At 47.4% G+C, this 27,922-nt stretch overlaps 1 protein-coding gene and 1 long non-coding RNA gene across 7 annotated transcripts; one reads left to right on the forward strand and one right to left on the reverse strand.

Annotated features, from left to right (window-relative positions):
- Positions 1-2: 2 nt before the first annotated feature.
- TM6SF1 (transmembrane 6 superfamily member 1) lies at positions 3-27,153 on the reverse strand. 6 transcript variants are annotated; one of them, XM_055326322.1, is made up of 10 exons: positions 26,960-27,143; positions 21,762-21,865; positions 18,065-18,162; positions 14,204-14,307; positions 12,554-12,636; positions 11,817-11,938; positions 10,051-10,155; positions 8,182-8,274; positions 7,634-7,753; positions 3-210 (listed from the first exon to the last, which is right to left on the reverse strand). In XM_055326322.1, the coding sequence occupies exons 1-10, from the start codon at positions 27,049-27,051 to the stop codon at positions 19-21; spliced, it is 1,113 nt and encodes a 370-aa protein (XP_055182297.1). In that variant the 5' UTR covers positions 27,052-27,143; the 3' UTR covers positions 3-18. The 6 variants fall into 6 exon arrangements, with proteins under 6 accessions (XP_055182297.1, XP_055182298.1, XP_055182299.1 ...); XM_055326323.1 differs by lacking the exon at positions 26,960-27,143 and adding an exon at positions 18,364-18,513 and having other exon boundaries at positions 21,762-21,837; XM_055326326.1 differs by lacking the exon at positions 3-210 and adding an exon at positions 4,455-4,730 and having other exon boundaries at positions 26,960-27,153.
- LOC129510292 (uncharacterized) lies at positions 206-11,803 on the forward strand. The gene is made up of 4 exons (XR_008664560.1): positions 206-3,078; positions 4,959-5,120; positions 5,844-5,978; positions 10,935-11,803. It is a non-coding gene; the product is annotated as an uncharacterized LOC129510292 (long non-coding RNA).
- Positions 27,154-27,922: the final 769 nt, after the last annotated feature.

Below are 27,922 nucleotides of genomic sequence, written 5' to 3' on the forward strand. Positions count from 1 at the left end.
GAAACATGAAATAATATTTTATTCGACTTTTTCATCTGCCTTTGTTTTTATAAAGAACTCTGGTTTGTAGATACAGCGATAGGCCAAGAGCTGAGGAAGAATTCCATATGCTATGTTTAATGCTAGAAAAAGGGTTTTCGCTTCTTCGGGGACTCTGTAGACATAAGCAGTTCTAGCATGAAGAGAAGCACCGATGTGAGCAAACTGAGCCTGTTGCATTTAAAAAACAAAAGGGGGAGGAGGTAAGCATGAATTCTGTGTTCTGGATGATTCATTCAGACCGTGTTTCCTGTGCCCCTCAAAACCAGTACTCTCAAACAATCCATAGTCTTCAGGATTTCACTGAATATAGGGCCAGTCTTAACATAACTGTTCAAATCAAGTATACCCTCCTTAGCGTGGCTTTATCATGCCAGCTGTCTATTCACCCATCCAGTACCCTTACCGAACATTAGGGGCTCAATTTAAAAGAAAAACTGAATAAAATCTCAGGGTTGTTTTTTTGTTTTATTTTTGTTTCTGATGTGCATCTGGAGATCTATACAGGCACTCACTTGTGGCTTACTAAATGTGTTCCAATAAAAATGAAGAAAGTACAGAGTTTAGAAAGTAAAAATATTTTTAATATAGCTATTTAAAGAGAAGCACTGAGGACCTCAGCTTCATTAGTCAGTCTTTTACCTATTCCTTGGAACAAGAGCTCAGAACCCTTCGTTATATATTTTTTTTGTTTATTTCTTCATGTATTTGTTTTTTACACAATTTTAAAAATACTAAGCGTTGTTTTGTAAGTAAGGTCGTTACCAACTTGGGTGGGGGTAGGACTGTAGTTGCTCTTTATAAAATGGTAAATGTCCATTCAGGCAACCTTTTCAAATCAAATTCTAATTTGTCTAGAAGTATAGCTTGTCAGCATTATCTGAGGCACGAGCTTCCCATTTGTACTGGTATACATAGCGTACATTCAGAATGTGTCTTTTTTGATACTTTTCATAAGCACAGGGGAAAACTGTATTAGAAAAGGCTTCTGTGTGAGGATTTCCTCAGGATTCTCATATTGTTACAAAATGCAACCCTGGAGTCTACATTTTCATATCTTACTGAAATCTAAGCTATACATGAATAAAAGATTGGAAATATAAATATAACAAGTGATGAATTATTAGTTTATCAGGATCCAAGTGAAGAAAGAAGATATTATAACCTAAAGAAGTCACAGAGTAACAAGAATGAAAAATTTAGATAATTTGCTTTAAATACATATGTTACATTTCCTTCTGTATGAAATCAGTTTATTCTGCTCAATGCTTAGCAGATGAAAGTGTTCCTTAGCACTTGACTTGACCATGACAAGAAAAGGACAAGCTTTCATCAGCAGCGTGTGTGTGGATTTGTATCAGTAACACAGGTACTTTCACAGGCTACGTTTTTACAAATTATTGATATATTCTAGGGACCTCTCCTTCAATGTGCTACTCTCTAGAGATAAGAAATTAGTGTGGTGTGTTACCAAGGACCAATACAGAAAGTGTACACATCTGCACTGTGATCCATGAGGCTCTGTGAGGGCTCTATGAGGGCTCTGCCCTCAAACACATGTCCCTTACGCACACGCCCAAACGGCGTTGGAGAGGCTGCCCTGCAGAGCTCTTGTGCAGTTCTAGGAAAATGGACCAGGAGCTTGGCCTCTGTTGCTGTTTTTCCCTAGGGCCTCTTTTGAATAACAGTGTTTTTCTGAATAATATAACCAAACTTCTGGACTAGAGGCCAGATATGAACCTTGATCTTCAAAAATGTGGGTTTGGTGTCTTTGTCTTTATAGACACTTGTACATGTGACAAAAAAAAAAAAAATCACCAGGTGTGGGGAAATGCCAACCATACTTTGAGAGATGAAGTAATATGAGCAATCATGCCTACTTGCATAGGGAAACTGGCATAAAAAGCCAGTGATTCCATAGGCTCTTTTCCTGCACTCCCCAGTGCAGTTAATACCTCATTTTCAAAAACAGCAAAATCATGGCAACATTACAAAATGATCATGTCCTTAGATTAGATTGTAAGCCCACCGGGCAGGTACTGTGTCTAATGTTTTGTGTGGCGCCTCTCGCATTGTTAGAGCTCAATAAACATTAAACAATAACGTCTTGTGACTGTCAAAATACAAAAAGCTTCTACACGGCATTTCTCTATTTTTATACCTATTTTAGTAGGTCTTTCTTCACCAGAATTATTGGATGAGGGGTATAGATTGATGTTTCTAATGCAAAGAGGTGTCTGCACGTGAGAGAAGCCTAAGGCCCGTGTTCTGCAGTTTCTGGCACTGCCTGTAGTTCTAACAGGTGTGTTTGTGGTGGCCATGAGTGAGCGTCCAACTATAGCTTCCTCCCAGACACCTAACGGTGTCCAGTTCCCAGAGTTCTGAAGTTTCGGAAGAACCTCCGTCTCCCCTGAGAACAGTGCCCTTCCCAAGCACATAGCTGCTAACAGCCTACACAGTGTCTCCTGGGTGATGTGCCCCCCAGCACATGAGGCCTCCCGATGGCAGCCTGTGTGCCAGGCTGGGATCTGGTGGCTCTGGGCTCAGTGCTGCTCAGTGACTTGTCACTCAGAATCATAGGGACAACTTTATAGAGCCCAGAAATTTCTGCAAAATTCAATGATGTGACACTGGCCCCTAATCATCTTTCTTACCTTTTTAAATTCTCACCTTAAGTAAATCTAAAAGATATGCTTTGATTTTTTTTTTAATGGATGATTAGAATGGAAAATGAGGGGGAAAAAAAAGCAAAGAATGGTTCAATTTTAATAGCTCCTTTTTCTTATATTTATAGAGATAGTCCTAAAAGTCATGGTCTCAGTTCCAGAAAGGAGCTGAAAGAGTATCGTGTGTCCACATAAGTATTATAGGCCAAAACTAACATGAACACTGGCTGATACAATGTAAGTAGTTAATCCAGAACTGTGTCATTTTTTAGGGTTTTCTGAGCAGCACAGTTGAGGGATTAAAAACACTGAATCTGGAGCCAGACCACCAGTGTCAGAACCCAGCTCCACCAGCAGTAGGACCTTTGATTAGGTACGTAACATCTTTGGTTTCCTCATCTATAAAAGTAGGATAATAATGGAGCCTATCTCATAGGGATTCCTATGCCGGTTCAAGAAGTTGCTCTTTGTGGAATAATCACGACAGTGCCAAGAGATCACCTGTTCATGATCTGGCATTCTGCTTAGTTGAGAACTCAGGTGGGCTCTTTGTTTTTAGATCCCCTTGCCAGCCTTTGGACAATTTCAAGACTGTCTATCTCCACCAAAGGATAAACATGTGAAGATATTAAACCCAAAGTCTAGTCTTAATACTAAATCAAGATGTTTACTGATGAATTATACTTGAAGCAAACTACTAAAACAGGATTTGCATTAGTATCCCAATTATCCATGTTCTTCCTAAATCTTTCCTTTCAGATATTTCCTAGAGGTTTCCATAAGGAAAGAACATAAAATTCACCTCCAGTAGAGTCAACTCTACAACCAAATTACCCACAGATAAGCTTCCAGACCCTTTTGTGAGAAAGTACATGGCACCCGCGTAACCAGGGAGTGGGAGAGTCTGAGCAGCAAGAGGAAAGGGGTATTGCCCAACCAAAGTGGGACTGTTCCTGCTTCCAAAGCCGTGGTGTTACTGGATGGGCAGCAGGCTCCCTGCCAAACCCACTGACTCTATCCCAGAGCTTTCTCCCACTCTCTCTGATTTTTAGGCAATACTATCTGTTACACATGGCTACAGATTAATGAATCTTCTGAGCAACACAAGGCATTTCTCCTCTAAGACTCTTGTTGAGAATCTTCTACCTGTAACAACAGCAACAGAGATCCAAGGCGTCTTCTGTGCCAGGCACTGTCTAAGCCCTTTACATATATTCCCTCATTTAATCCTCTTGTAGCAGCTTTATGAGAAAGCTCCTGTACCATCCTTTTACAGAAGAGGAATCCAAGGTGGCCAAGGTCACAAGCTCATCAGGGATAGGGTGATATATGAACCCATCTGTCTCCAGAGCTCATGCTCTTAACCATATTGACTATATTGGCTCTGATTGTTTTCTTCTAATTTTCAGTGATACTTTAGCAGAGAAAAACTCTTCAGTTGCTACAAAGTACTAAAAATAACTGGATCTAACCAGCCTGGAATACTTTTCAAACTAGACTTGCAACTTTAATCCTACAGTAAGAATTTTATATGAAAAGATATTTGAGTTATGAAAAGTCCCCACTGGAAGGCTTTAGTGTAAAATGTCCTTGGCACATTTTATTTTATTTATTTTATTTTATTTTATTTTATTTTATTTTATTTTATTTTATTTTATTTTATTTTATTTTACTTTTTGATGTTTTGATTTCTCAAGACAGCAGATTTGGCAGATTACTGCATGATCTGAAATCAGGGACCCAGTAAGGACTTAAATTTTCTACCGACTTGTACTGATCTAGAAATTTTTCAGAGATTTTTTTTTTTTTTTAACTAAGTCACATAGAGTCTTGGGAGTTCACTAGGCCTTTCAAGAAATGCAGGTTTTGATAAAATTAGTGGGATCATGGTGCATAAAGCTTCTCAATGAAGAATGGCAGTTTTAGGAAATAAGGGATGCGAGTCAGGTTACAGAGGGTGTTTTCTGTGATAAATGTGTCACATGCCCTCCCAACACGAGAACTCATTTGATAAGCAAGTACTGGCTAGGTAGAAAACCAATCACATAACTGGAATTCAACATTTTCATCATGTACCCTGTTTCGTACATGTTTTGTGTGATCTGTTTTGTGTAACATTTCCTTACACTAAACACTCTGAGTAGGTAGATACGAACACCTGGCCCAGAGTCATGGGAACATCAGACACAGTTCTCAGATGACCCCACTCGCCAGGTTGGGGTAGATTAGCAGGATCTTGTCTCACATTTGCAGGATCTAGTCTGTGGCCTCCGGTTACCTTGTCACACTGGGCACTGGTGGATGAACCCAGAGATTCCTGCTGCTGCCCTTAGCTCTGCTGTCCACCCTGCTCTTCCCAGAACCACCTGGCTGGAGCCACAGGGGCCCATCTGCAAGCCTAGCCCTCACCAGCAGGTAGAGTCTGGGGTTCGTTCACCTTAACTGCTATCAGGTCAAGCACCTGCTCGCCCCCATACCTCCTGACGACTGACTGTCCACGTGACCGGTTTCCAGCAGTGGCCTCACTCTTGTCAGCCTCCTCAACGATGACAGTCATGATGGCCAGTGTTCCCACAGTGGGGCCCGGTATAGGGCATATAGAGGGACCGTGATTGTGTCAGACTCTAAGAAAGGGACTGATAAGAGTGAGGCTAGTGGGAGGCCCCCTCTCCTGGGGAGCACAGGAAAGTAAGGCCAAGAAAACAGAAGCCCAGGCTTACTCTACCCTCTGAACTGCTGCATACTGCAACACTTAAATGCTTCCCCAGCCTAACTGCACACGGAGCCCCGCTCACATGTCACCGCCTGCCACCCCCCAGGGGCTGTCCAACCCCCCACGTTCATACAAAGTCTAGCTTTGTGCTGTAGGACTCTACCATAGCTAACTGTTTGCATGAGAAGACGGAAACCAGCAGAGAGGAACATGGGCATTGGGATCAGAAAGGATTCCGTATCCCTGTTCTGCCATTTAGTAACTATGACCCTAGGCAAGTAACAAGTTGCCCTAAACCTCTGCTTTCTTACCTTTAAGTGAGGCTTTAAAAAAAAAAAAAAAAAGGCACTGCCAGGATAATGCTATTTCATCAAACTTTCTCCTGGGTCACACAGAAAGACTACATTTACCTGCTTCCCTTGCAGTTGGGCTTGTGCCAGGCCGGACTCTTGAAAATATCCCACATAATCTTTGCACAAGCAAGAAATAAGTCTTTACTGTGTTAAGCCACTGAGTATTTGTCTCTCCAGCGGAGCACACAGCCTATCCTCACACAAATGGTAAGTAGAACACTTAGGCTGGCTTGCCTCCCATGACAGCTCGGACCACTGCAGGGCAATGAGCTGTCAGTGGTGGGATTGAGGATTACTCGGGAGAAAGACTATCTGGACCTGGTGACAGGCTAGATGTAGGGCTAAGAGAATGGGAAGGCTTAAGCACTGCATGTGTGACAAGCTGCTGGAAGCGGGGAAGAGCTGTTTGCAGGGATGAGGGAAGACGGGGATGAGGTGTAGGGAAGGTCAGGGGTCCTATCTTAGACACTGCAAGACAGCCAAGTGAAAACACTGAAATTGGGATTAGGCATAGGAGTCTGGGAACAGTTTGGGCTAAGATTAAAAAAAAAACTGAAAGCTTATAGTTGGTATTGACAGATATGGAAATAAAGACCCCAAACCAAAGCCTAAGGAACCAGCTATTCAGAGATCTGCAAAGAGGGTAATTACTAGTTCTCTCCCCCACTGATCCTTTAAGGGAAGAACAGGAACCCTTACTTCAGGTGCTGCACCAACTTTTTTGATAGTGATATTCGAATTCTGTAATTAAGAATTACCTCGGACTGCAAGGATTCAGCCCAAACTGTTAACCCATAAAGACTGTAGCTGTTTTTCCAGGAAATGCCAGAGTATGGTTTTGCCATCCTAGTTCCTACACCATGACTGTAATTAACTATTTGCTGACAGTTTCCAAATGAGCCTCATCCTTAGGCCTGCTCAAAGAGCAAGATGCAGAGAATGATGTTACAAGACATTTGTTTCTCTTTTATTTATAGCAAGGGGGGGGGATAAAATTACTTAATGATTTTCTTCCTTGTTGGTAAGATCAGTTTGTTTTGCTAGCTGTTAGCTTGTAAAAATGTACTTTGTGTAAGAATACACTTGTATAGATCACTTTCTTTCCGGTCCAATGAAGTCAGCATTCACTGAACACCTACTTTAGGCCAGGGACTGGCTAAGTGGCAAGGGGGAAGGAATGGCATGACTGGCCCTGCTTCCCCAGGAGGAGAATGTCCTCAAACCCAGTTTCCCTGGCTCAGTGCAGTGCAGTATAGCCGAATTCTGACCTCTTATGTTTAGACGTCTTAAAGATAACGGCTCTCAATTCTTTTTTAGTAGCCATGGTGTTCAGAGACTGGGAAACAGCACACTAAAACAGCGGTGCCATTTGCTGGGTGTGTGACCGGGGACAGATCTGTCCTCACTGGGCCTCAGAAGCTCCCTCACCTGTACAGCTGGATGGCACACTCACCAAGTAGTTACTGTGAGATCTTTTTTTTTTTTTCTTTTAGTTACTGTGAGATCTGAATAAAATGCATATGCAGAAATGTCTTTAAAGAATTGTAGAACAAAAGGGGATGTGTCTAGTACCTGTTTTCCACCCTTAAACACCAAGCAGAGGGCAGCCCCGGTGGCACAGCGGTTTAGTGCCGCCTGCAGCCTGGGGTGTGATCCTGGAGACCCAGGATCGAGTCCCGAATCGGGCTTCCTGCCTGGGGCCTGCTTCTCCCTCTGCCTGTGTCTCTGCTTCTCTCTCACTCTCTCTGAATGAATGAATAAATAAATCTTTAAAAAAAAAAAAAAAACACCAAGCAGAAATGCTTCTCAGATACTCAACACGGACAGCCAGATCCCCAGTGGACGTTCTATTCAGAACGTACCTGAGCTAGACCTCCAGCATGTATCAGTGTTATGTCAGGCATCCAGGAGCAGCCAGGAACCACTAAGCCATAAAGCGCGATCACAAAGTAAGGGACAGAATAGAACAGATATGCCAGCATCTGTATTAACAGAGAAATAACCTTGTCAGCAACTTAACAGTTAACTTGGCCTGATGAAAAGCACAAAAGATTAACAATTTTATCTTGGAGAACACTAATTCCTATTTCCTACATGGGCCTACATGTTCCCATTCTTAAAGAGTGAAAATTAACTTTGGAAAAACCATAGGCGGGCAGCCCCAGTGGCCCAGTGGTGTAGCGCCGCCTTCAGCCCGGGGTGTAATCCTGGAGACCCAGGATCAAGTCCCACGTCAGGCTCCCTGCATGGAGCCTGCTTCTCCCTCTGCCTGTGTCTCTGCCTCTGTGTGTGTGTGTGTGTGTGTGTGTGTGTGTCTGTCTGTCTGTCATGAATAAATAAAACAAAAAAAAATGAATTTTAAACATCTTTTTTTTAAAAAGGAAAACCATAGGCTTCATAACTACTTGACCTGGATTTTAGGATAAGCAGCAGGATCCTTTAGGTAGGGCTCCTGAAATTGTGTATAAAATCGGCAGAGCTCAGCTGGGCAATCCAAAGCAATCTGAGAACAAAAAACGAATTCATTATAAAGTTACAATCACATCTTATTCTCAGTGTTTACTGATAAGGCTAACTGTTCCAGGCTCAGCCACAAGCTGTTTTGCTATTTAACAAAAACTGTGTACTGTAGAAGAGGAAGAAAAGAAATATTCTACGGATCTGCTCAAAGGAGATGAAGAATAGTGGAGTAGGAAAGAACTAATGCTGTATTCTTGGGTATCTCTTAAGCCTCTAGGTTTCAACCAGCTGAAGCACAGCTCCCACTAGATTACCAGTTTGACTTTTCCTGGGAACAACTAGCCAGCTATTCCCTGCAGAAAGAAAAGGACATTCTTACACCAAATTCATCCTACTATGCTTTGCAGAATTTAAGAAACAGCCACCTCCTCTCTCCAGTGCCTTACAGAGTACATGGCCTTTGGGGGCAGTGAAGGTTGATCTGAAAGCAGGGTCCTCCTGTGTGAAGCCAATCCTGTGTCCACTTTAAAAGGGAGCACAGCAGACTCTTCGCCACAGAAGAAACACAGTATCTTTGTATCTTTGGCACATAACCAGGTCCCCTCTGAGTCACATCTCTCATGCATCACTTCTCATGTCCCTGGCCATAAATGTCCCTTCTAGATAACATCTATGAACACAGGCCAGTGGCAGAGTTGGTAAAAGTGGACCCAAACTGAAAAGCCCACCAAGCATGCAAATACCCACATGCACACCTTTTTCTCATGCACAGAGGAATGGATATGGCTGTGCAAGAATACAGCTGGGGCCCATTTTCATTGCTACTATTATTGTTTTCGCTTTGAAAATTAGAGCAAACTAACCAAAGAACAGTTTTAAGGATGCCTGACCAGCTCAGTAGAGTGTGTGACTGTTGATCTCAGGGTCATGAGTTCAAGCCCTATGTTGGGGATGGAGATTACTTAAGGAAAAAAAAAAAGTTTTACTGCTCTGTGGTCTGAACAAAGCCTACAGCTCTTTCTCCTTTACATCCCTTCCCTTTGCCATTCCTCCCACTAGCTAGCTCAACTCAGCTGTTGTGCAATGCCAGCAAGCTTAGAACAGTAATTGTCACTAAAGCTGAATATAATTACCCATATGATTCTAGCTGCCCAAATTTGTTTCTGGGCATTGCAAAGAATGATCTATCAATGAAAATAGTAACACCATGTATTGAACACTTACCACATATAAGGCCCTCCATAAGTGTTTGATGTTTATTCTCTTATTTCATCTTCAAACCAGTACCAAAAGATACGTACTGTTGTTTTATAGAAGAAACTGAGGTCAAAGAGGTTATATCATTTTTCCAAGGCTACACAGCTGGTAAATAGCCAGGATCCTAACTCCTTACTCTGGCCCCATCTTCAACCCCACCTCCCTACTCCTGAGAACACAACACACGCTCTGTGCCACAGTGGTCTTGGAGTCTTCTGTTACCACCCTTCCCAAAGACATTTACATTTAAGTCAGAAACATCAAAGAAACCAAAAGAATGAGACTCTACCAGCTAATTTTTCAGGCACCCTAAAATCAGGGAATGAGGAGACTTCTGGGTGGGCTTAATCCAAAGACCTGAAGGAGGGGGCATGCAGCAGCCCAGCTGGGCCGACCCCATGAGAGGGAAGCTGGGGATTGAGCCAGCAGGCAAGAGAGCCACAGCCAGCAGGGCCAGCTCTCCAGGCTCCAGTAGGAGGAATGTTTTGTTAGGGCATTAGGAAGTCTGATTCAATACATACTTTTTTTTTTTTTTTATGTTACTTTGATCTGTTGTGCTTACCAAGCCTCTAAACAGACAAAATCCAGTTGCCAGGAGGAGACACACGACCAACATTAAATCAAATGGTCTTCTCAGCAGGTCCTTTGCTTGGACTTCTTGAACAACCTAAAACAGAGTTTGTAACCAATGAGCAGGTCCCAAAGTGCCAAAGAAGTCTCTGAGATCTACTGACGCATAAGTGCTATGGTGCTGGATGGCAAGAGAATTCTGCAGATGGGTGATTCACGTCATAAACCGCCAGCCACCTAACAGAGATCATGTCCCTCCTCACCTCCACTTCCAGTTTGCTCATCTGAGAAATGAGATTGGGCCAGGTCATCTTAAAGGGCCCTTCGAGCTCTGAGTCTTTTTTTTTTTTTTTTTTAAAGTAAGGTAAACCATTAACCCAACACTATTAGGAGTCTCTACAATTTTCAAGAGAGAGATCTATATCTATATATAATTTATATTTACTTTTTACAAAATTATGACTTTATATATAACCAATTTTGTATTCATTCTTTTGACACTCAACATCTACCTATATTATAAGTACTCTCCCACATTATTAAAAGCTCTTCTAAAATGTAATGTCATGTGGAAGCACCATATTTCAGCCGTTCTCTCATTGTTGGACATTTAGGCATTTGCACTGTTAATGTGATGATGAGCAATTCTATACATAAATATTTGATACCATCTCTCTGATGATCTGAGAACAGGGGCTTAGACGTGGAATTACTAGGTTAAGGGATTAAATTTGTTAAGGTTGATAACACTGCCAGACTGCAGAGTGAGTCTGAATTTATGTTCCCTACAGCACTGTATGACAATGTCCATTTCTCCCTGGCCATCACTGTGTTTTAACATTTAAAAAATGATAAACAGTTTTATGTGTCTTGCAGCATGAACGCTTGACATACTGACAAAGAGAGTGTAAAAGCATTGGAGCCCAAGGCGATGGTTACTGCTTGCTTCTTTTGAACAACCACCTCATTCCTCAAAAGGATGTAAGGGAGTACTGGCTGTCATTCTGCCAACCTGACTTTACACATCAGGTGTCTAACTCTACAAATGAAGTGTTTGTAAATTACCACGTATTTTAATGAACTCTACTGTAAATCTTATAGTAAAAATGAATAATCATGTTCTGATAATCTCTAGTAATTCAAATTTTCATATATCACTTTGCTGAAAGGATCTTGCTTAAGGATCTAATATCTATAAAAGGAAGAGAAACTTAGATGTTACTAGCTTAGAAATGAAGACCTTAACAGAGTACCTGCCCAGCCAGCATTGCTTCACCTCGACCACCTCTGCTGTGAATGGAAGGGAGGTGTCTCAGATGTCCTTGTGCCTGGATCTCTTGGTAAATTACACCCTGAGGCTGTTGTGTGTTGCCTCAAACAGCAGTATGTCTCCAGCCTCCCCTTGGGGCAGTAAATGCACTGGTACCTCTGAATGAGATGTCCAGATGCTCAAAACGCCAGGCTGTTAACAGCCCCAGACAAACCATACACTCCACCCACTAATGGAGCATCTGATGGGAACAGCCAGTGTGAAGTTCCAGAAAGCACAGCCAGGCCGATGGAAGCAGACATACTCAGCCAGAAACAGACCATCTCTGCCACTGTAAGTGAGGCATGACCAGTGCACAGAATCAGCACGGTCATATGGGCTGCCCCAAGTGCTCCAGGACACAGAGGCATGGTCCCATTCAGTAGCCAGCAAATATGAGTGAGCCCTGTGAGTTTGGCAACAGGTTACAATTAACATAATAAAATCACCTTTGAGGGATAATTATAATTTTCTGATGGCTGATTATAGATTCTGAAACCAGCCCAGACAGGAAGACAAGTATATGGTATGCTTAAGAAAAAAGCAGGGCAAATACGAGTTCCATACTTCCCTATTTAAAAGAAAGAGAGAGAGAAAGTCAAAAGTTTGCCAAAAAGCATATCAAAACACCAGTAACATTTAGGACACCAACCTCAAGTCATTTAACATTGTGCTGTAGACCAGACAATATTCTTCACGAGGCCAAATAAAATAAGACAATTTCAAAGTACAAGGTGCTTATGACCAGGCATGTCCTAGCTACTATATGTCTAGAATATATTTAACATAAAACCCTGATTTTTTGCATGCATAAATAATAACCTCTTTTACATTAGCTTTCGAGAGTCTTAATTCTCATATACATTTATCGAATGTGTCAAGAGTTACATATGATACAAAAAGTTGTAAGAAATATTTGCACACTGCATGTAGCCACAAATACTTCCTCTAGATCCTAAATGTCAGGAATCACTGGTTTTAGATTGTCTAATTGTTCAGTGTACACTTCTGAGAGTTGCTCAAAAGCATTTCTTAAGTGGTGAGATGACAGAGGGGAAAAGGAAGAATTCTGCATAACAGCTTCTTGGGAAGCTTGGAATAACAACCAAGATAACTTCTCTATTTACAAGTGCTCCCCCATTGTTTCAGAAGAGGAAAGTGAATTTTTTAAGATAAGGTTTCTTACCCACAACGTTTCCTGGCACAAAAACAACAATGCTCATAATAATAGATCCAACCCAGTAGAGGCCAATGGTTCTATAACTTTCCCTGCAACGAAAAAAAAAAAAATCTTGGCTTGGTGCACTTATCCTCAATACTATTAGCAAAAGATGATCTAATTAGTGTTATCCTAACTAGTAAAGTATATGAATCGAAACTTACTGAATCGATAGTAATAAATCAACCCTAAGGAGCCCTAGTGCTCAAATTTCATTTCCATCTGTGATCTACTACAGAGCCCTCTTTGTGTCCTTCCAAATAGGAATTAATGCTTGCTGCCCTGATCATCTGTTAAACTACGGCAAGGTCAGTCACATTCAAAGGAGTCCCGCATTTCACTGGGTCACATGAAATTCATGGCAGAAAAGGAAAGAGAAGTTTCAAAAAAGAAAGGAAGTTGGACCCGTATTTTAAAGCACTGTAAGTATGAGTAACAGGATGTTAAATGGACTTTCCCTGGTGTCAGGATCATGGCCAGAGCCCTAAAGATGGAGATCCTGAGACCTTTCCCGTATTCTAAAGGAGCTGCTAGACACAGACCCCTAATCTTAATAGGCTGTGTTGACAAAAAGCTCTTTCAGCCAATAACCCTGATAACCCACGTCTGTAAGGGGCAGTGAGAGAGCAAAAAGAGATTATCTCTGTCCAGAGGTGGACAATACTGCTTCTGCCCTGCCCCACCGCCCCAAGCCAAGTGCAGCTGATTCCCATGAGGCCAATTCATAAAGACTGGAATTGTGAGCAAGACAAAACAAGAATCTTCTCCCCAGCAGGATGCTAACTGAGCCAAAGAAACTACAGCCCACTCCTGGCAGCCTGCAAGCAGAGCCCAGGCATTCTCAGAAACACTTGATGTGTTCCCTGGAAGCTTAGGAACATTCACGAAGAGATAGGCTAGTACCTGGAAGAGTCTAAAACTCAGCTGGAGCTGTCCCTAAGCTCAAGATCGAGGTCAAGCTGAATTTCAAACTCTTATGGTGCAAAAATGCATCATTTTCTCTAACCTGGAGCCACGGGGAGGCCTGGGAAGCTGGCTGGGCTTGAAAGGACCCTGCCCCAAAAGGTTCACGTTCTGGGTTTACAGGGACACCAGCAGGGAGCAGCTGTGGGTATAACCACCATGGACAGGGAGGTCCCATAAATTCAGCCAAAGAGAGCACTGCTCACTTCGGGGGTCTATCCAACACAGTCTCCCATGGCAGGGGTCTCCAAGGAGCCTACAGCGGTGCTCCACATGGCAGACCTAGGGCACCAATCCCCAGAAACAGAAATGGTCATGTAAGACTCTGCTCCTCTATCTTTATCCCTGTGTGCATACATGCACACTCCCTGAGAAGCCAGCTGCAAATAAGACTTCCTAGAGAACAGTCAGAAGCTGAAGGGGCTGCCCAAGCTGTCACCACGGTGTGGGATCATCCAAAGGGACATGTCCAAAAGGCAGCTGTGCCAGCAAGAGAACCTGTGTTAACTATGTCTCACGTGTGTCCACAGAGCATGTGTTCACGTGCGTGTCCCGTTTGTGTCTCTCCCTCTACACGTGTGGCTTCCTCACATACCCACGTATGGGCTGCCAAGGTGGCAAAGGCACACACACCCAGCAGACTGACTCACTTACTCCCAGGCTATGGCTGCCACCATCACCAGATACATCAGATAATGAGCAGAGCCATCCCAGTAGCAGATCATGTGCCCGTACGCAGTGTTCAAATACGGCTCACCCTGGGGAAAGATAAAAAGAGGAATCTGCTGTCAGTAGACCTCCACACAAAGCAGCAGACCTGGACTTCAAGGCACGTAAAACAGCAGAGCTGGCTGGAGTCAGCATGCCCAGACGTAGCTATGCGGAATCCCAGTGGTGAGCTGGAGCTGCTGCAACTAGTCCGCAGTGCAGGGCCCTGCAGAACACCTGGTTGTGAGCTGACCCGCTGGATCAAGCACCTAGACCCGCTGGGTCAGACAAGGCAGGTGGCATTATGGGCAGCCCTGGTTGCTCGGCTAACTCACCAAGGCTGAGTCAAATCTGTGACTGAGGCCCTTGGCTCTGGCCAAAGGGGTGGCCAGGGAAGACCCTGCTTCCCACAGCCAGCAGCTGACCATCATTCACCTTTGTATGGACCCCCAGGAAGGCACATCTTTCCCACACCCAATGACAGACAGATGGGCACCCCAACTCCCTTATGGGACGCACACAACTGACTCGGCTCTACCAAAGAGGCAACAGAGCTCTGTTGTCTGTCCCCATGATCCAAGGGCATGAAGAGGGGGGTGGGGTGTAGAAATAACACGGCATCTGGACTTATGTGCCCATGCCTGGACCAAGTCGTTTCTCTCTAACACGCTCTGACTCAACAGTACAATCCAATGTTATGACTTGGTCGTTCATGTACACACCTGGCCCCCGGAGCCAGGCGAGCCACTCCTGCTGGCTTGATGGGCATCTTTAACTGGACAGCCCATGGGCCTTTCAAACTCTCCTGGACTCCCTTCACCCCTCAGCTTCTGCCCCCACTCGAGCCCTGCCCAGCCCTCTGGATGAACAGGACAGCAGTCAGCCTACCCGGCTCAACACCCCAGGATCATTTTGTCATCCCTCTCTCCTATGCAGTCTGCGGGCCAGTCCTGCCAATTCTCTCTTTCTGAGGTCACCCAGGCCACCCTCCCTTTCCACCCAGCCTGGTTCAAGCCCACAGTGCCCCTCACCGAGCCAGTCCCAAACAGTCTGTCTCCCTCCTCTTTCCAATCCACCTGCCAAATGAAGACTCATGAGGCCTAGCTCTTAACATATCGCTCTTCTGCTCAAAATGCTCCCAAAGCTGCTTGCCAACTGCAGGCCCAGGCCCCGCCTCCTCCATCTGACAGTTGGGCACCCAGAACCTGGCCCTGCAGACTTTTTCACACGACACCCCATCCTACCTTCTCAGCCCCTGTGTGCCTCACCGGTTGCCACCCTCACCAGCTCAACCACAGGCCTCCCAGCAGCTGAAAGCTCCTCGAAACCTCCCCACTCTGGACACAAGGGTCCCAGACTCTCCAGGTTTCCTCCTGTTTCTTGGCCTATCCCCTCACAGTGCACGGCAAGGGCTCTTCTTCTAGCCACGGCCTCCAAAGTTCCACTCACTCCACCCTCAGCCATCTTCTCTCCTCCTTCTCCCAAGCAAGCTCTCTTTCCAGACTTCAGGTACTATCTACACTGAGATGGCTCCCAATCTCCCTATCAGGAACGTTCCTCAGAGCAGACCTGCGAAGCCCTGCCAGCTGGAACATCTGCCAATATGTCCCTCAACCACCCACAACTCCACGTGTCCCCAGATGAACTTGGCATCATCCCTGCACACCTCCACCCCAGGCTGACCGTGAGGAGACACAGCTGTCCCTTCTTGGAATGCCCTCCACGGCCCTTGTCTATCTGGAAAATGTTTATCATCCCATGTCATTGCCATTTTAAAAAATGCTAGAGCAGTGTCACTAATGCAATGAGGACTCCTCTGACTGCTTCCAGACTCAATTCTTCCCCTGCACAAGGGCAGATCTTGTTTTATTGCCCTTCACTTTATTGTGTGTTGCAGACATTGTTTTGTTTTGTTTTTTTTTTTTTTTTTTTACAAGTTGAAGGTTTGTGGCAGCCCTGTGTCAAGCAAGTCTGACAGGGCCATTTTTCCAACAGCATTTGCTCACTTTGTGTCTCTGTGTCACATCTGGGTAATTCTGGCAATATTTCAATCTGTGATCTGTGTTTTGGTTGATCTGTGACCCATGATCTCTGATGGACTACTGTGACTGTCTGGAGGCCCTATGAGCTGCACTCATATAAGATAGTGACTGTTGGGTGCGGTCTGACTGCCTCACCTGCCTATGTCTCACCATCACTCTCCTCGTCCTTGGCAAACTGCATTGTTGTCTTATTTTAAAAAGTTGTCACAGCCTGGGTGCCTGGGTGGCTCAATCAATTAAGCATCTGCCTTTGCTCAGGTCATGATCCTGGGGTTCTGGGATTGAGACCCATGTCAGGCTCCCTGTTCAGTGGAGAGTCTGCTTCTCACTCTGCCCTTTACCATTCCCTCCTGTTCATGCTCTCTATCTCAGATGAATGTTAAATATTTCCAAAAAAAATACAAAGAAACTGTCACAGCCATCCCAAACTTCAGCAGTCACTGTCCTGATCAGTCAGCAGCCATCGACCTCATGGCAAAGACCCTCCACCAGCAAAAAGATGATGACTTGCTGAGAGCTCAGATAATGGTTAGCAAGTTTTGAGCAATAAACTGTTTTAATATTAAGGTATGTATGGTTTTTAGACATAATGCTATGCACACGTCATACACTATAGTATAAATAATGCATTGGGAAGCTAAAAAATTCATGTGGCTCACTTTATTGTGATTGTTGCTTTATTGCAATGGATGGTCTGGGACGCAACCCACAGTATCTCCAAGGAGTGCCCATACTCTGTGCCTTGTGTGTGTCTCCATCACTGCTCCTAGGACTGTGCCATCTCCCTGCCAGGTCAGAGAGCTCCTGGGCCCTAGAGTCTACTCCAGCTACTGTCTACAGGACTGAATTCTTCTGCTTTAATAACACCAGCATTTTTCCAAAAGCAGGAAGCAGGATGTCTTCTTGGATCTTACCCTCCCCATCACCCCCAACCCATCCCTGAGTCCTACTTACTCCAACCACTCAAAGTCTCCAAAGTTCCTCCCTCCCCATTACCTCCCATGCTTGGCTCTGCCAAGGCCATCCTCATGTGCTTGCTGGTCCTGCAAAAGCCTCCTGACTTGTGTCCCAGTTCACAGCACTGACACCCTGCTCTAAGCTCATCCTTCCTAGAGCTGACTGCATCATTCCCTGACTTAAAATCTTCCCTCAAAGGTGAGATAAAGTCCAAACTTCCTTTGCTTACATATGAAGTTCTCCATTATTTAAAGCACAGATTAAGACTGTGCTTTCCTGTGAGATCTTGAGCGAGTTACTTAACCTCTCTGGGGCTGGATTCATCACACAAAAAGATAGGGAAAGAGGACTAGCTCTCTCAAGAGCAAGTAGCACTATAATATGATGACAGTGAGGGAAGGTTCATCACAATCAAATGGCTTCATTTAACGCCTCAGTGTTCTCTAGTTTATACACATAAGACTGACTTGGGCTTTCGGATATAGTAATGTTCTAATAATAAGACACCAAGTACTAAATTCACTTAGAACACTTCACGTATGTTAAATACAAGCAAAGGAGGAAGGTAGTGGACCAGGTGTGAGGGAGGAGATATAAAACCGAATGCTGGAAAAAGTGCCTCCCATGATCTAATCCTAACTTTTTACTTCACTTTCCACATGAATCAACCACCTACGTATGCAGCAGTAAAAGAAATACCATGGATCTCATCCCCTTATACTACATAAAGTGATTTCATCTGTGAGCAATGTGACTTGGGTGGCTGATCCTTTGGCGTAAGGCTCACATTCGCTAAATCATCCCATACCTCTCTCAAGTAGTGCGTCATGAACCCGTCAATGATTCCATCCTGTTCCAGTCCTATGATGAGGTTCACCACGCTGGTGAATCCGAAAACTGCATACACTAGAGCAAAGAAAGAAGTAGTTACTTATTTACTTATTTTTATTTATTGGAAGTAATCTCTACACCCAACGTGGGGCTTGAACTCACAAATCCCAGGATCAAGACCCCCACGCTCCACCGGCACTCAGCCAGGCACCCCAATAAAGCAGTAGTTTAAAAAGGAGCAGCTCAGGAGGCAATGACTAAGACCTTGGCATTTACCAAAAACAATGACTTGTTTTTAATCTTTTCCAGAAGACACCGTGGGCCTTGTCAAGATGGAGTAACAGAAGGTCCCTCCTGCACAAAAGGACCTTCGTCTGTGTTATGGATCTCAGCAGCACTGCCCAAGTGCTCTCTCCAAGAGGACACCTGCCACGGGGACAGAATGACACACTTACCCAAAGGATCCCACCAGGCCACCCTATCCATCCTCCACAACCTATAAGCGGCCACCCCGGACCCCACCTGTGTCCCACCTGCACCTGCAGCCAGCTCACAGCATATCTGCTGTTTGCTCTATTCCACACTGCAGATCCTACAGATGGACAATAGTGGGTGTGCAAGTTTTTTGGTTTTTTTTTTAAGATTTTATTTATTTATTTATTCATGAGAGACACAGAGAGAGAGAGAGAGGCAGAGACACAGGCAGAGGAAGAAGCAGGCTCCATGCAGGGAGCCTGACACGGGACTCGATCCCAGGACTCCAGGATCACACCCTGGGTCAAAGGCAAGCACTTAACCTCTGACCCACCCAGGCATCCCAGGTGTGCAAGTTTTATTTATTTATTTGTTTATTTATTTTTTGGTGTGCAAGTTTTTTTTTAATTTTTATTTATTTATGATAGTCACAGAGAGAGAGAGAGAGAGAGAGAGAGAGAGGCAGAGACATAGGCAGAGGGAGAAGCAGGCTCCATGCACCGGAAGCCCGATGTGGGATTCGATCCCGGGTCTCCAGGATCGCGCCCTGGGCCAAAGGCAGGCACCAAACCGCTGCACCACCCAGGGATCCCCTTGGTGTGCAAGTTTTAAAAAGAAAGGCCAGTGGTGTTTAAAATGGGTAGAGATGGCATAGTTGAGTATGAAAGAAGCAAAGCCACCTTGTCTCTAAGAATCTCTCAGGTGGTGAGAATCTCCTAAACAGGCTTAAAACCACCAGCAACAAACAGCTAAGGAATTAGACTTTTTATAAGGCAAGGGATCAAACTTGTGCCTGTCAGTTTATCAGGGAGGCTACCTTTTCAAACTGTAACAAACCAGAAGCCATGTGGTGGGCACGGGGAGTACAAGAATTCAAAGGTGGACATACGAACAGCCACGATAAAATAAATGGAGAGGTGACGTCCCAGAGAAGGGAAGCCAACCCTTCCGAGTCTGCAGCCAGGGCCTCAGTGTTCACACCCTCCACAGGAGTGCAAGGCCCCCATGTGCCCTGCCCTGTAGGCCCTGCCTCCCTGCGCTTCCCAGGCCTGTGACCCAGATCTTGCAGTTGAGATCAGCCAGCAGGCAGTCAGCCACCATATGTCTCCAGGGAAAGAAAGCGTTCAGCATCTGATCACAGGCTGACGGGAGTGTCAGAGCTGGGTCAGAGGTGACAGGCCCTGGTTCTGAGGCCACAGTGTGCTCACGCTAGGGCACAGGACTAAGAGTGTTGGAGCAAAGGTGCCCAACCCTGGGGAGCTGGGAGAGACAGAAGGCAGCTAAGTGTAGACTCCATGGGGTGGAGTGGAAAGACAGTGGCAGGAGACCACCCTAGAAAGGTAGTCTAGGGTCAGACAAAGGCAGGTGGTGTGAGCCCGGAAGTCAGACAGGTCCAGCTCATCTACCCACTGGCTATCCAACCTTGGGCAAGTTACATCATTGACCTAAGGGCCAGGGTTTTTATACGCAAGTTGGGAAATTAGTTACTTAGAATTCTTCCCTCCCCATCTTTGCCAAGATCCACTGTGGGCAGAGAATATTCCCCATGGCACTGATGATGGACTCAGCCACATGACTTGATTTGGCCAATGGAATGGCCAACTCTAAGTCTCCTCTGCCATGAGAAGGGGACATCTTGGGGAGCTACTGGCCCAGGAACAAGGAGAAACATGGTACAGCTTTGAACATGCCCCAGAGCCCGAAGCACAGCAGTCTCAGCCAACCTGCAGACCCATGAGCAAAGAAAATAAATGTTTGTAGCCAAGACATGGAAACAGCCTAAGCATCCATGGATGGATGAATGGATAAGGAAGATATCCATAAACATAATGGAATATTACTCAGCCATAAAAAAAGAAGAAAATCCTGCCATCCATCACAACATAAATGGATCTCAAGGGCATTATCTTAAGTGAAATAAGACATTCAGAGAAAGACAGACTATATGATCTCACTTATCTGTGGAATCTAAACAAGTTGAGCTCAGAGACTGGAACAGTGGTTGCGAGGCTGGCAACTGGAGGAAATAGGGAGATGCTGGTCAAAGGTTACAAACTTCCAGTTCAAAGATGAGTAAGTCATAGGGATCTACTTTACAGTGTGGTGACTATGGTTAACGACACCTCATTGCATACTTACTCTTCTCATCACACACCAAAAAAAGGTCATTATGTGAGGCGAGGGACCCTATGGTGAACAACCTTGTTGTGGTCACCACCTCACAGTGTAGATGCCTATCACATCATCACAGTGTAGACCTCATGCCTGTACAGTGTGAGATGTCAATTACATCTCAGTAAAGCTGGCAGGGGGGCAGGGGGAGATAACAGAAAAAGTCTGTTTCTGCTCCAGGACACCACGATCTGGGGGCATCTGATATGCAGCATCCCTGAAGCAGAAACTGAAGGAGGAAATGCCAGGTCAAGTTTCTGGCAAGGGAAGCACTTGAAGACGGGGGCAGCTTAGCCTGAGGCAGTGTGGCCCAAAGCAGAGTGTGGGTTCTGGGTTCTGGGGTCAATGATGTTCTTAGTGAAAACCTTGACCACAATTCTCAGTGTCTCTGAGACAGCTTCTTCATCTGTAAGTGGAGGGTATTTGTTATGCCAACTGAATAAGCTGATATGGCTACAGTGCTCAGGGCCAGACCAGGTGCTTGGTTGGTGGAGTTTTTATTTATGCAATGCACATGTGTATTTTTCAGGCACTGTTGGGAGTATTTTATAAATATTATTGAATGTTTGTAGCAACCGTCCATGGCGAGCAATATTATTTTCCTCACTATACAAACGTGTAGACCAAGACACTGTGCAGCAAAGCTCCAGGCCAGGTGGAGGGGGCGGCAAGAAGCAAAGCACAGGCAGGAAGCACAGTAAGATGTTGCAAGAGTGGAGGTCAGAGGTCAGAGCACGGCTGGGGAGTAGGGGGTGGGGGGAGGCATGGAGGGGCATCCTGCCTAGCCCTGCCAAAGACTTTCCTCCATGATCCCCACTGGGAAGGGGCGGGGTCTGTGGCCTGGAGGCCCTGTTGGTCTGGAGCTGAGGACTGTGTTGTCCTGAATTACTCCTCCACTTCCTGCCACTTCACCAGGGAGCTCAGGGAATTGGAGACCAACTTCATGGAGGCACAACCCAGTGAAGGCAAAGGCCCAAGAGCTGTGCCGTTTGATGGACACCAACAGTTCCCTTCCAAGGGAGACGTACCATAGAACAGGGGGTCCCGGGGTGGTTTTCTTTTGACGAGGACACGAGCCAGCAGGGCGACCAGGAGCAAGATGAGGGCAGCAACCCCTACAATCGTCCAGGAACTGCAACGACCAGAACAGGGAGGTGGTCACTTATCGAAATAAACATGTTGGTGCGTGGAATTTCCTGGCTATTGAATGCATTCGCTCCCACCTCTGCCTCTGCCCACAGTTCAAGAGCTGTGGGGTTAGTGAGGTTTGGCTTTGCTGCAGCACTTTGCCCCTGCCCCCCCAGGCCACCCATGTGACTTTCAGAAACTGGAACCACCAGGTCCTCAATCTTCCCATCCTGTGCACCTGCACAGACCTGCATCCTCCACACCATCCCACCCCTGAAGATGGCCACTGCCCCCCTGCCTCTACCTACCTGCTCGTCCAAATCCTGTTCCCCAGTGGCTGATGGGCCTAACCACTGAATCTGCCCCCTCCCTCAGGGTTAGCCAGAAACCTTCAGACTGAGCTCCAGGAAATCCAGAGGAGTCCCGACTACACATATCTTCCAGGAGGACAAGGAGGGAGGGCCACAGGTCATGTGTATAATCAAAGGAGCCAAAGGATGAACAAGGAAAAGTTTGGGCCAGACCTGCAGCCACAATGAAGCCAGCTGCCCACACCCAGGGCCGGCAAGCCAGCATCTAACCCCTCACCCAGACAGTAAGGTGAGGCAAGGATGGGCATAGGGAAAAGACACCATACTGAGAAGACCGGGGGCCAGGGCCCCTCCCTAGTGGGGCAGCACTAGGGCATGAGGCTTGGTTGAGTTTGCAGTCAAGACACCTGGATTCAGCACCTACTATGCTACCGCCTAACTCTGCAACCTTAGTAAAGTCATGTCATTTCATCATCTGCTTATTAATTAATCTTAAAACATAGTAAGGGAAAAAAAACATAGTAAGGATAAAATTTATGATGCACTCCTATCTGCCAGGCACTGAGGATGAATGGAGGATGTCCCTGTCTATGTGGAGGGTCCTACTTCAATGGACTCTGAGCTCTCTCACCCAGGATGTCACCTCTGGTCCTACAGGGATACTCTCTTACAGCTCCATTACCAAACAGGGCTTTCAGTTCTAGACAAAGGATCCTGTGGCCCTCTCCAATGGCCTGCACACCACAGCCTCTTCAAAGCCCTTGAGGGCTGCCACAAGCACCACTCCTCAGCTGAAACCCCTGCACAGAACCACAGTTTGACAAGAGAACTTCTGGATAACCTTTGCCATATGCCCCTGGAACTTCTGAAAGTACCTTTCTCAGTCACGGGTTCTACAACCTAACAGTACCTACCAACAGCTGAGGGACACACTCATGCTAGATTTCACTCCACACCCCTGCAGCTGTAATGGGTGTTAAAAACCTGCCCTCAGCATAAGAGAGGTCAGTCAGGAGGTGGGAAGCGATCCATCCAACCTGCAGATAGATGGGCCCCCAGGAGACTGGTCACACGTACAGGAAAGCTGTATCCCTGGCCCCTGGCCCCAGGCCCCAAGAGTTGGGGGAAAAAAAGGCTTTGGACATCAGGAGCACCCAGATTTCCAAATGCCACCCTCCACCTACAAAATGCTTTGGAGTGGGGCATGGGAACATGCAACTTTTTTCAGGATACCTGGATGAGTATGACAAAGAAAGTCTGTCTGGGGACTTCTATGAGTGCATATAAGAATTGATGAATGCATGAGGGAGGGAAGGAGGGGGAAAAGAAGCCAGGAAGGAGAAATGGATGGATGGATGGATGGATGGATGGATGGTAGATAATGAATGAATGGACACTGGATAATGGATGGGGGATGGTGGATGATGGATGGATAGATGGACAGATGGATGACAGATGGTGGATGGTGGATGAATGGATAGATAAATGGATGGTGCATGGAAGAATGATGCATGGTGGATGGGTGGATGAATTGATAGATGATGGATGTTGGATGAATGGACGGATGATGGGTGGATGATTGATGGTGGGAATGGGTGGTGGATGGCAAATGAATGGATGGTGGATGAATGAATGGATGGATGATGGAAAGATACATGAATAGATGACAAATGATGGATGGTGGATGGTGAATGAATGGGTGATGGATAGATGGATGGTGGATGGTGAATGAATGGATAATGGATGGATGGCGGAAGGAATGGATGACAGATGGTGGATGGATGACACACTTCTATGATAAGGATGAGAATGACTGTGTCAATGTCCAGGTAAGATGTTGAAATAGGAAATTTCTAGTGGTGCACATTAGTGCCTGCTCTAGGCTCCTCCAGTAGGGGAAAGCCAAAGGAGCAGAGGATGGAAAAGGAAGCTGATCGGGGTCAGGAACATGATACTGGACTGAAGCATTCCATGAAAAGGGAAGAGGTTAGGTGTGCTGTGTAAGCTGACAAGCATTTTAATCACAGCCCAAGGCAGGTGGTGGCCAGGGAATAACCCCATCCCTGCTCCTACTAAGGGCCTACACTTACACCAGCACCACCACGCAGCTAGCACTATTCTGAAGTATACAAGAGCAGTGTAAACTGTTTCACCTGTCCTCTCACATTCGCCACCTAGGGGAGGAGCACAGAATGAAGAGAAACTGGGGCAGCAGATCCTGTATGCATCCCAGTGACTACCAAGTACAGAACCTCCTAGAACAGGGAGAGATGGATCCAGCAGGGACTGGGGGGCGGGGGGAGCGAGGTGTGGGGAAGGGCTGAGACAAACCCAAGGGTGAAAAAGTTGCTAGTCTGGGAATGAGGGGGATTACTGACGTCCTTCCATGAGGGACACCCACTCAGAGGGGATATTTATGGGTGAGCATGAGTAGAGGGAGAGAAAGTGTGAGAGAGAGAGAGAAACAGAAACAGAGACAGAGATCCCAATCTTTTCTGACTCCTTACCCTGCCTTGCTTCTTGTTTTTTAGACTTTTGTAAAAGGTGTGGTGGGAAGAAAGCTTCGACTAATCCAACTAATACAGACCTAAGCGAATGCCCGGGGTGCACAAGGCCCTGAGCAGGGCCAAACGATACTAAGATGAGCTGTGGCCTGGGAAGGTACGTTCTGACCACAGGAAAGTAACTCCCGTGGGAAAAGTACAATCCAAGAGGGCTAGGTGGAGGGAGAGCACACACGTGCTTGGGGGGAGGGTCTGGAAAAGAAAGACATTGCATTTTACCCCAGGCCATGAAGTCCAGGAATGGCTTCAACCGTCAGGTCAGATCTCAGGTCAGGTCCTGAGGGAACAGCGTGAGCAAGGGCAAGGGGGCAGGAAGTTAAGAAGCATCCCAGGGCCAGGGCAAGGAAGCTCCTGGGGAGGCTGTGCCATGGCCCCGGGGCAGAGAGTGCCAGTGCCAGGGGGAACCGCAGGGAGGAAACATGCTAGTCCAGCCCTGGGGCCAATGTGTAAGGGGACTTGGGAGAGGGGAGTGGAGGAAGAAGACAGAGGAGCCAGAGCCACTGCGATTTTAACCTGCAAGGGGAGGAGAAGAATGACTGGAACCAATTATTCAAAACTCTGCAGGGTTAGCAATGTGCTCAATAATATACGGCAATACATAATTCAGTGTGTGCTCAGTAAATGCCATCACCATCCTGCCAGCGGCTGAGGCCAAAATCTCAGAGTCATCCTCAAACTGGCCCTGCTGCCCCTCCAAAATACCCCTTTGCCTAGCCACCATGCCCATCTCCTCTTACTGCTCCCCGTTCCCCTATCTAGAAGGTTCTGTCTCCACAACTTCCTGTGTGTCACCTCCTACACCTCAAGTCACCTCCTCCAAGAAGCCTCCCCTGACCACCATTCCCCTTCTCAGTCACTCATGTTGCCACATTTTAGTGATGTCTGTCTCAACACCTGCCTTCCCCCTTTCCTGGCTTGTCCATAGCTATATCCCCAACACTTGGAACAGTGTCAAGCACAGAATATGTATTCAATAAATATTTGCTGAGCTGCCTATAATGCCATTGTAGAAATGCAGGGCACTATATTCACAGCCATGTGACATCTGCTGCCCAGAGCTGTGTCTTCCAGGAGTTGCACCCCTAGACTGGGACAGACCAAGGGCAGTCACTGCCAGTTCCTTGGAGTGCTCACTATGGATGGGGCCCATCTGGATAAGGCTGTCCCCAAGTGGTGGTCCCCGCAGAGAGAGGGAAGGGGAGAAAGAAGTCCCTGCCCTATAGGCAGACACTTATCTGCAGCCTGAAGGTCTGGAGAGGGTTTGCTGCATGCAGACTGATGCAATTTCCTTAGCACCAACTGCTGTGGGAAACATAACAGGTTAACTTCCTCGTCCCCACAGACAACAAGGAGCACCAGCAGGCACGGAGGCCTGGCACCTTTCCCGCTGCCTGGGCAGGCCTGCAGCTGCCTGGTGCAGGGTGGCTTAGCCAGGGATCCCTCACACAAGACTGAGGCACTGCTTTGAACTAAACCCAAAAGCCAGCCCCACCCATTTCCTTGGCTTTGAACCGCTCTGCCTCACTTCCCTGCGCTGTCCTACACTCCCCCCTCCCCCCGCCCCCGCCCCACCTCCGCTCCTCCACAAACAGGTCTCTTTGGATCCGGACAACACAATACAAATACGGGCCATTTGACAGACCAGAAAACTGAGGCCAGGCCACCCGGGTAGTGCCAAAGCCACACCCCGAACCCAGGTCTCTGCCTGCTGGTCCACGGCTATTTCTGCTAGTCATTCACAACAGTTTCTAAAATTAATAAGAAATGAGAAGTATGTGTGTGTCCATACATGGAAAGGTCCCTGGGAAATGGCAAAGGCGCACGGCATGACCCGAGAGAACCTGGCCACACTGGTCGCTGATGGGGTCTGCACCCCCACAGCCCTGCCCCAGAGCTGCTCAAGGGCAGGGGCATGGCCTCGTTGACCTCCGTCACACGGACCCCCAGCACCGCGCGGGCAGGGTCGCGCCCCAGCCTTGGCTCCTGCACCGTTGCCGCAGGTCCAGGACGCCGCCCGGGCCAGGCCCCCCGCCCCGACCCCTGCCCCCGGCCCCGGCCCCGCGCCCCCCGCGCCCCTCCCCTCCCCTCCCCTCTCCTCCCCTCGCCTGCCCCTGCCCCTGCCCCTGCCCCAGCGGAAAAGTTGCTGGGGCGCGCGCGGCGCGGAGGCCACTTGGCCGCCACCCCCCGCCCCGGCGCGACCCCCGCCGCGCGCGCCCCACTCACTCGCGCTGGGCCGCCAGGTGGTTGAAGACGTAGGTGACCGGGATGGCCGAGAGGGACAGCACGAAGACCCCGGTGGCCGCAGACGCACTCATCGCCGCCGCCGCGCCGCTCGCCCTTCAGCGCATCCCGCGCGGCGCCCCGCCCCAGCTTCCGGCAGCGCCCGCGCCCCTCGGCCGTGCCCTTCGGGGCGTCCCGCGCCGCGCCGCGCCCTCAGCAGCGCCCCCTCGACGCGCCGGCCCGCAGCCGCGCGGGAGCTCCGTGCAGCCGTGCGGGGCCGGGGCCGGGGGGAGGGGAAGACAGACCCTGCCGGGACAGGTGTCCCCCGAGGCGCGCGCCCTGGGGGGCGGGGAGCGCCCGGCCGGGAGCCGGTCGTGGACCAGCTGGGGGGCTCTGGGGCCGAGCCCCCCCGGGGTGTCCGAGCGGGAAGGGCCGCGGGATCGTCCGCGTGGGGAGCCCTAGGCCCAGGGACAGGAGGCACGGAGGATCCTGAAACCTTGGATCTTCTCTGAGAGCAGCCAACAGCGGGCAGCAGGCACAACTCGGTGCAGAGTCCGAATCCCCGGTTCAAACCCTGGTGCTCGCTCACTTGCTGTTGACCTTGGTCAAGTTACTTAACCCACGGCTCTTTTCCCTTCTGTGTCCAACGGGCGTGACCCAGGTCAGGGTAGGGTGGGATTAGCTGAGCTGGTAGGCACGAAGTGGTCACCCTGCGCTGCTCGGAACGCCGCTGTCTCCTGCAATTCCCACTTTTTGGACTGAAACTGACACTGGGAGAAATGCGGATTTAGTGAGACCAGAGCGTGGGGAATTCGTTTCTATTCCAGGCAGGGTTCCTGGAGGCCAGGTTGCCACAGGACAGGCTGCGGGAGATCCTACGCAGGGAACAGGACTGGAAGGCAAAGGCTCTGCCCTCAGACCACAGTCCCACAGAAGCCCCATGCTTGTAGAGAAGAAGGGTGCCAA

This window comes from Nyctereutes procyonoides, unplaced genomic scaffold (assembly GCF_905146905.1).
Source record: "Nyctereutes procyonoides isolate TBG_1078 unplaced genomic scaffold, NYPRO_anot_genome, whole genome shotgun sequence".
In the NCBI taxonomy this organism is placed as follows: Eukaryota; Metazoa; Chordata; class Mammalia; order Carnivora; family Canidae; genus Nyctereutes; species Nyctereutes procyonoides.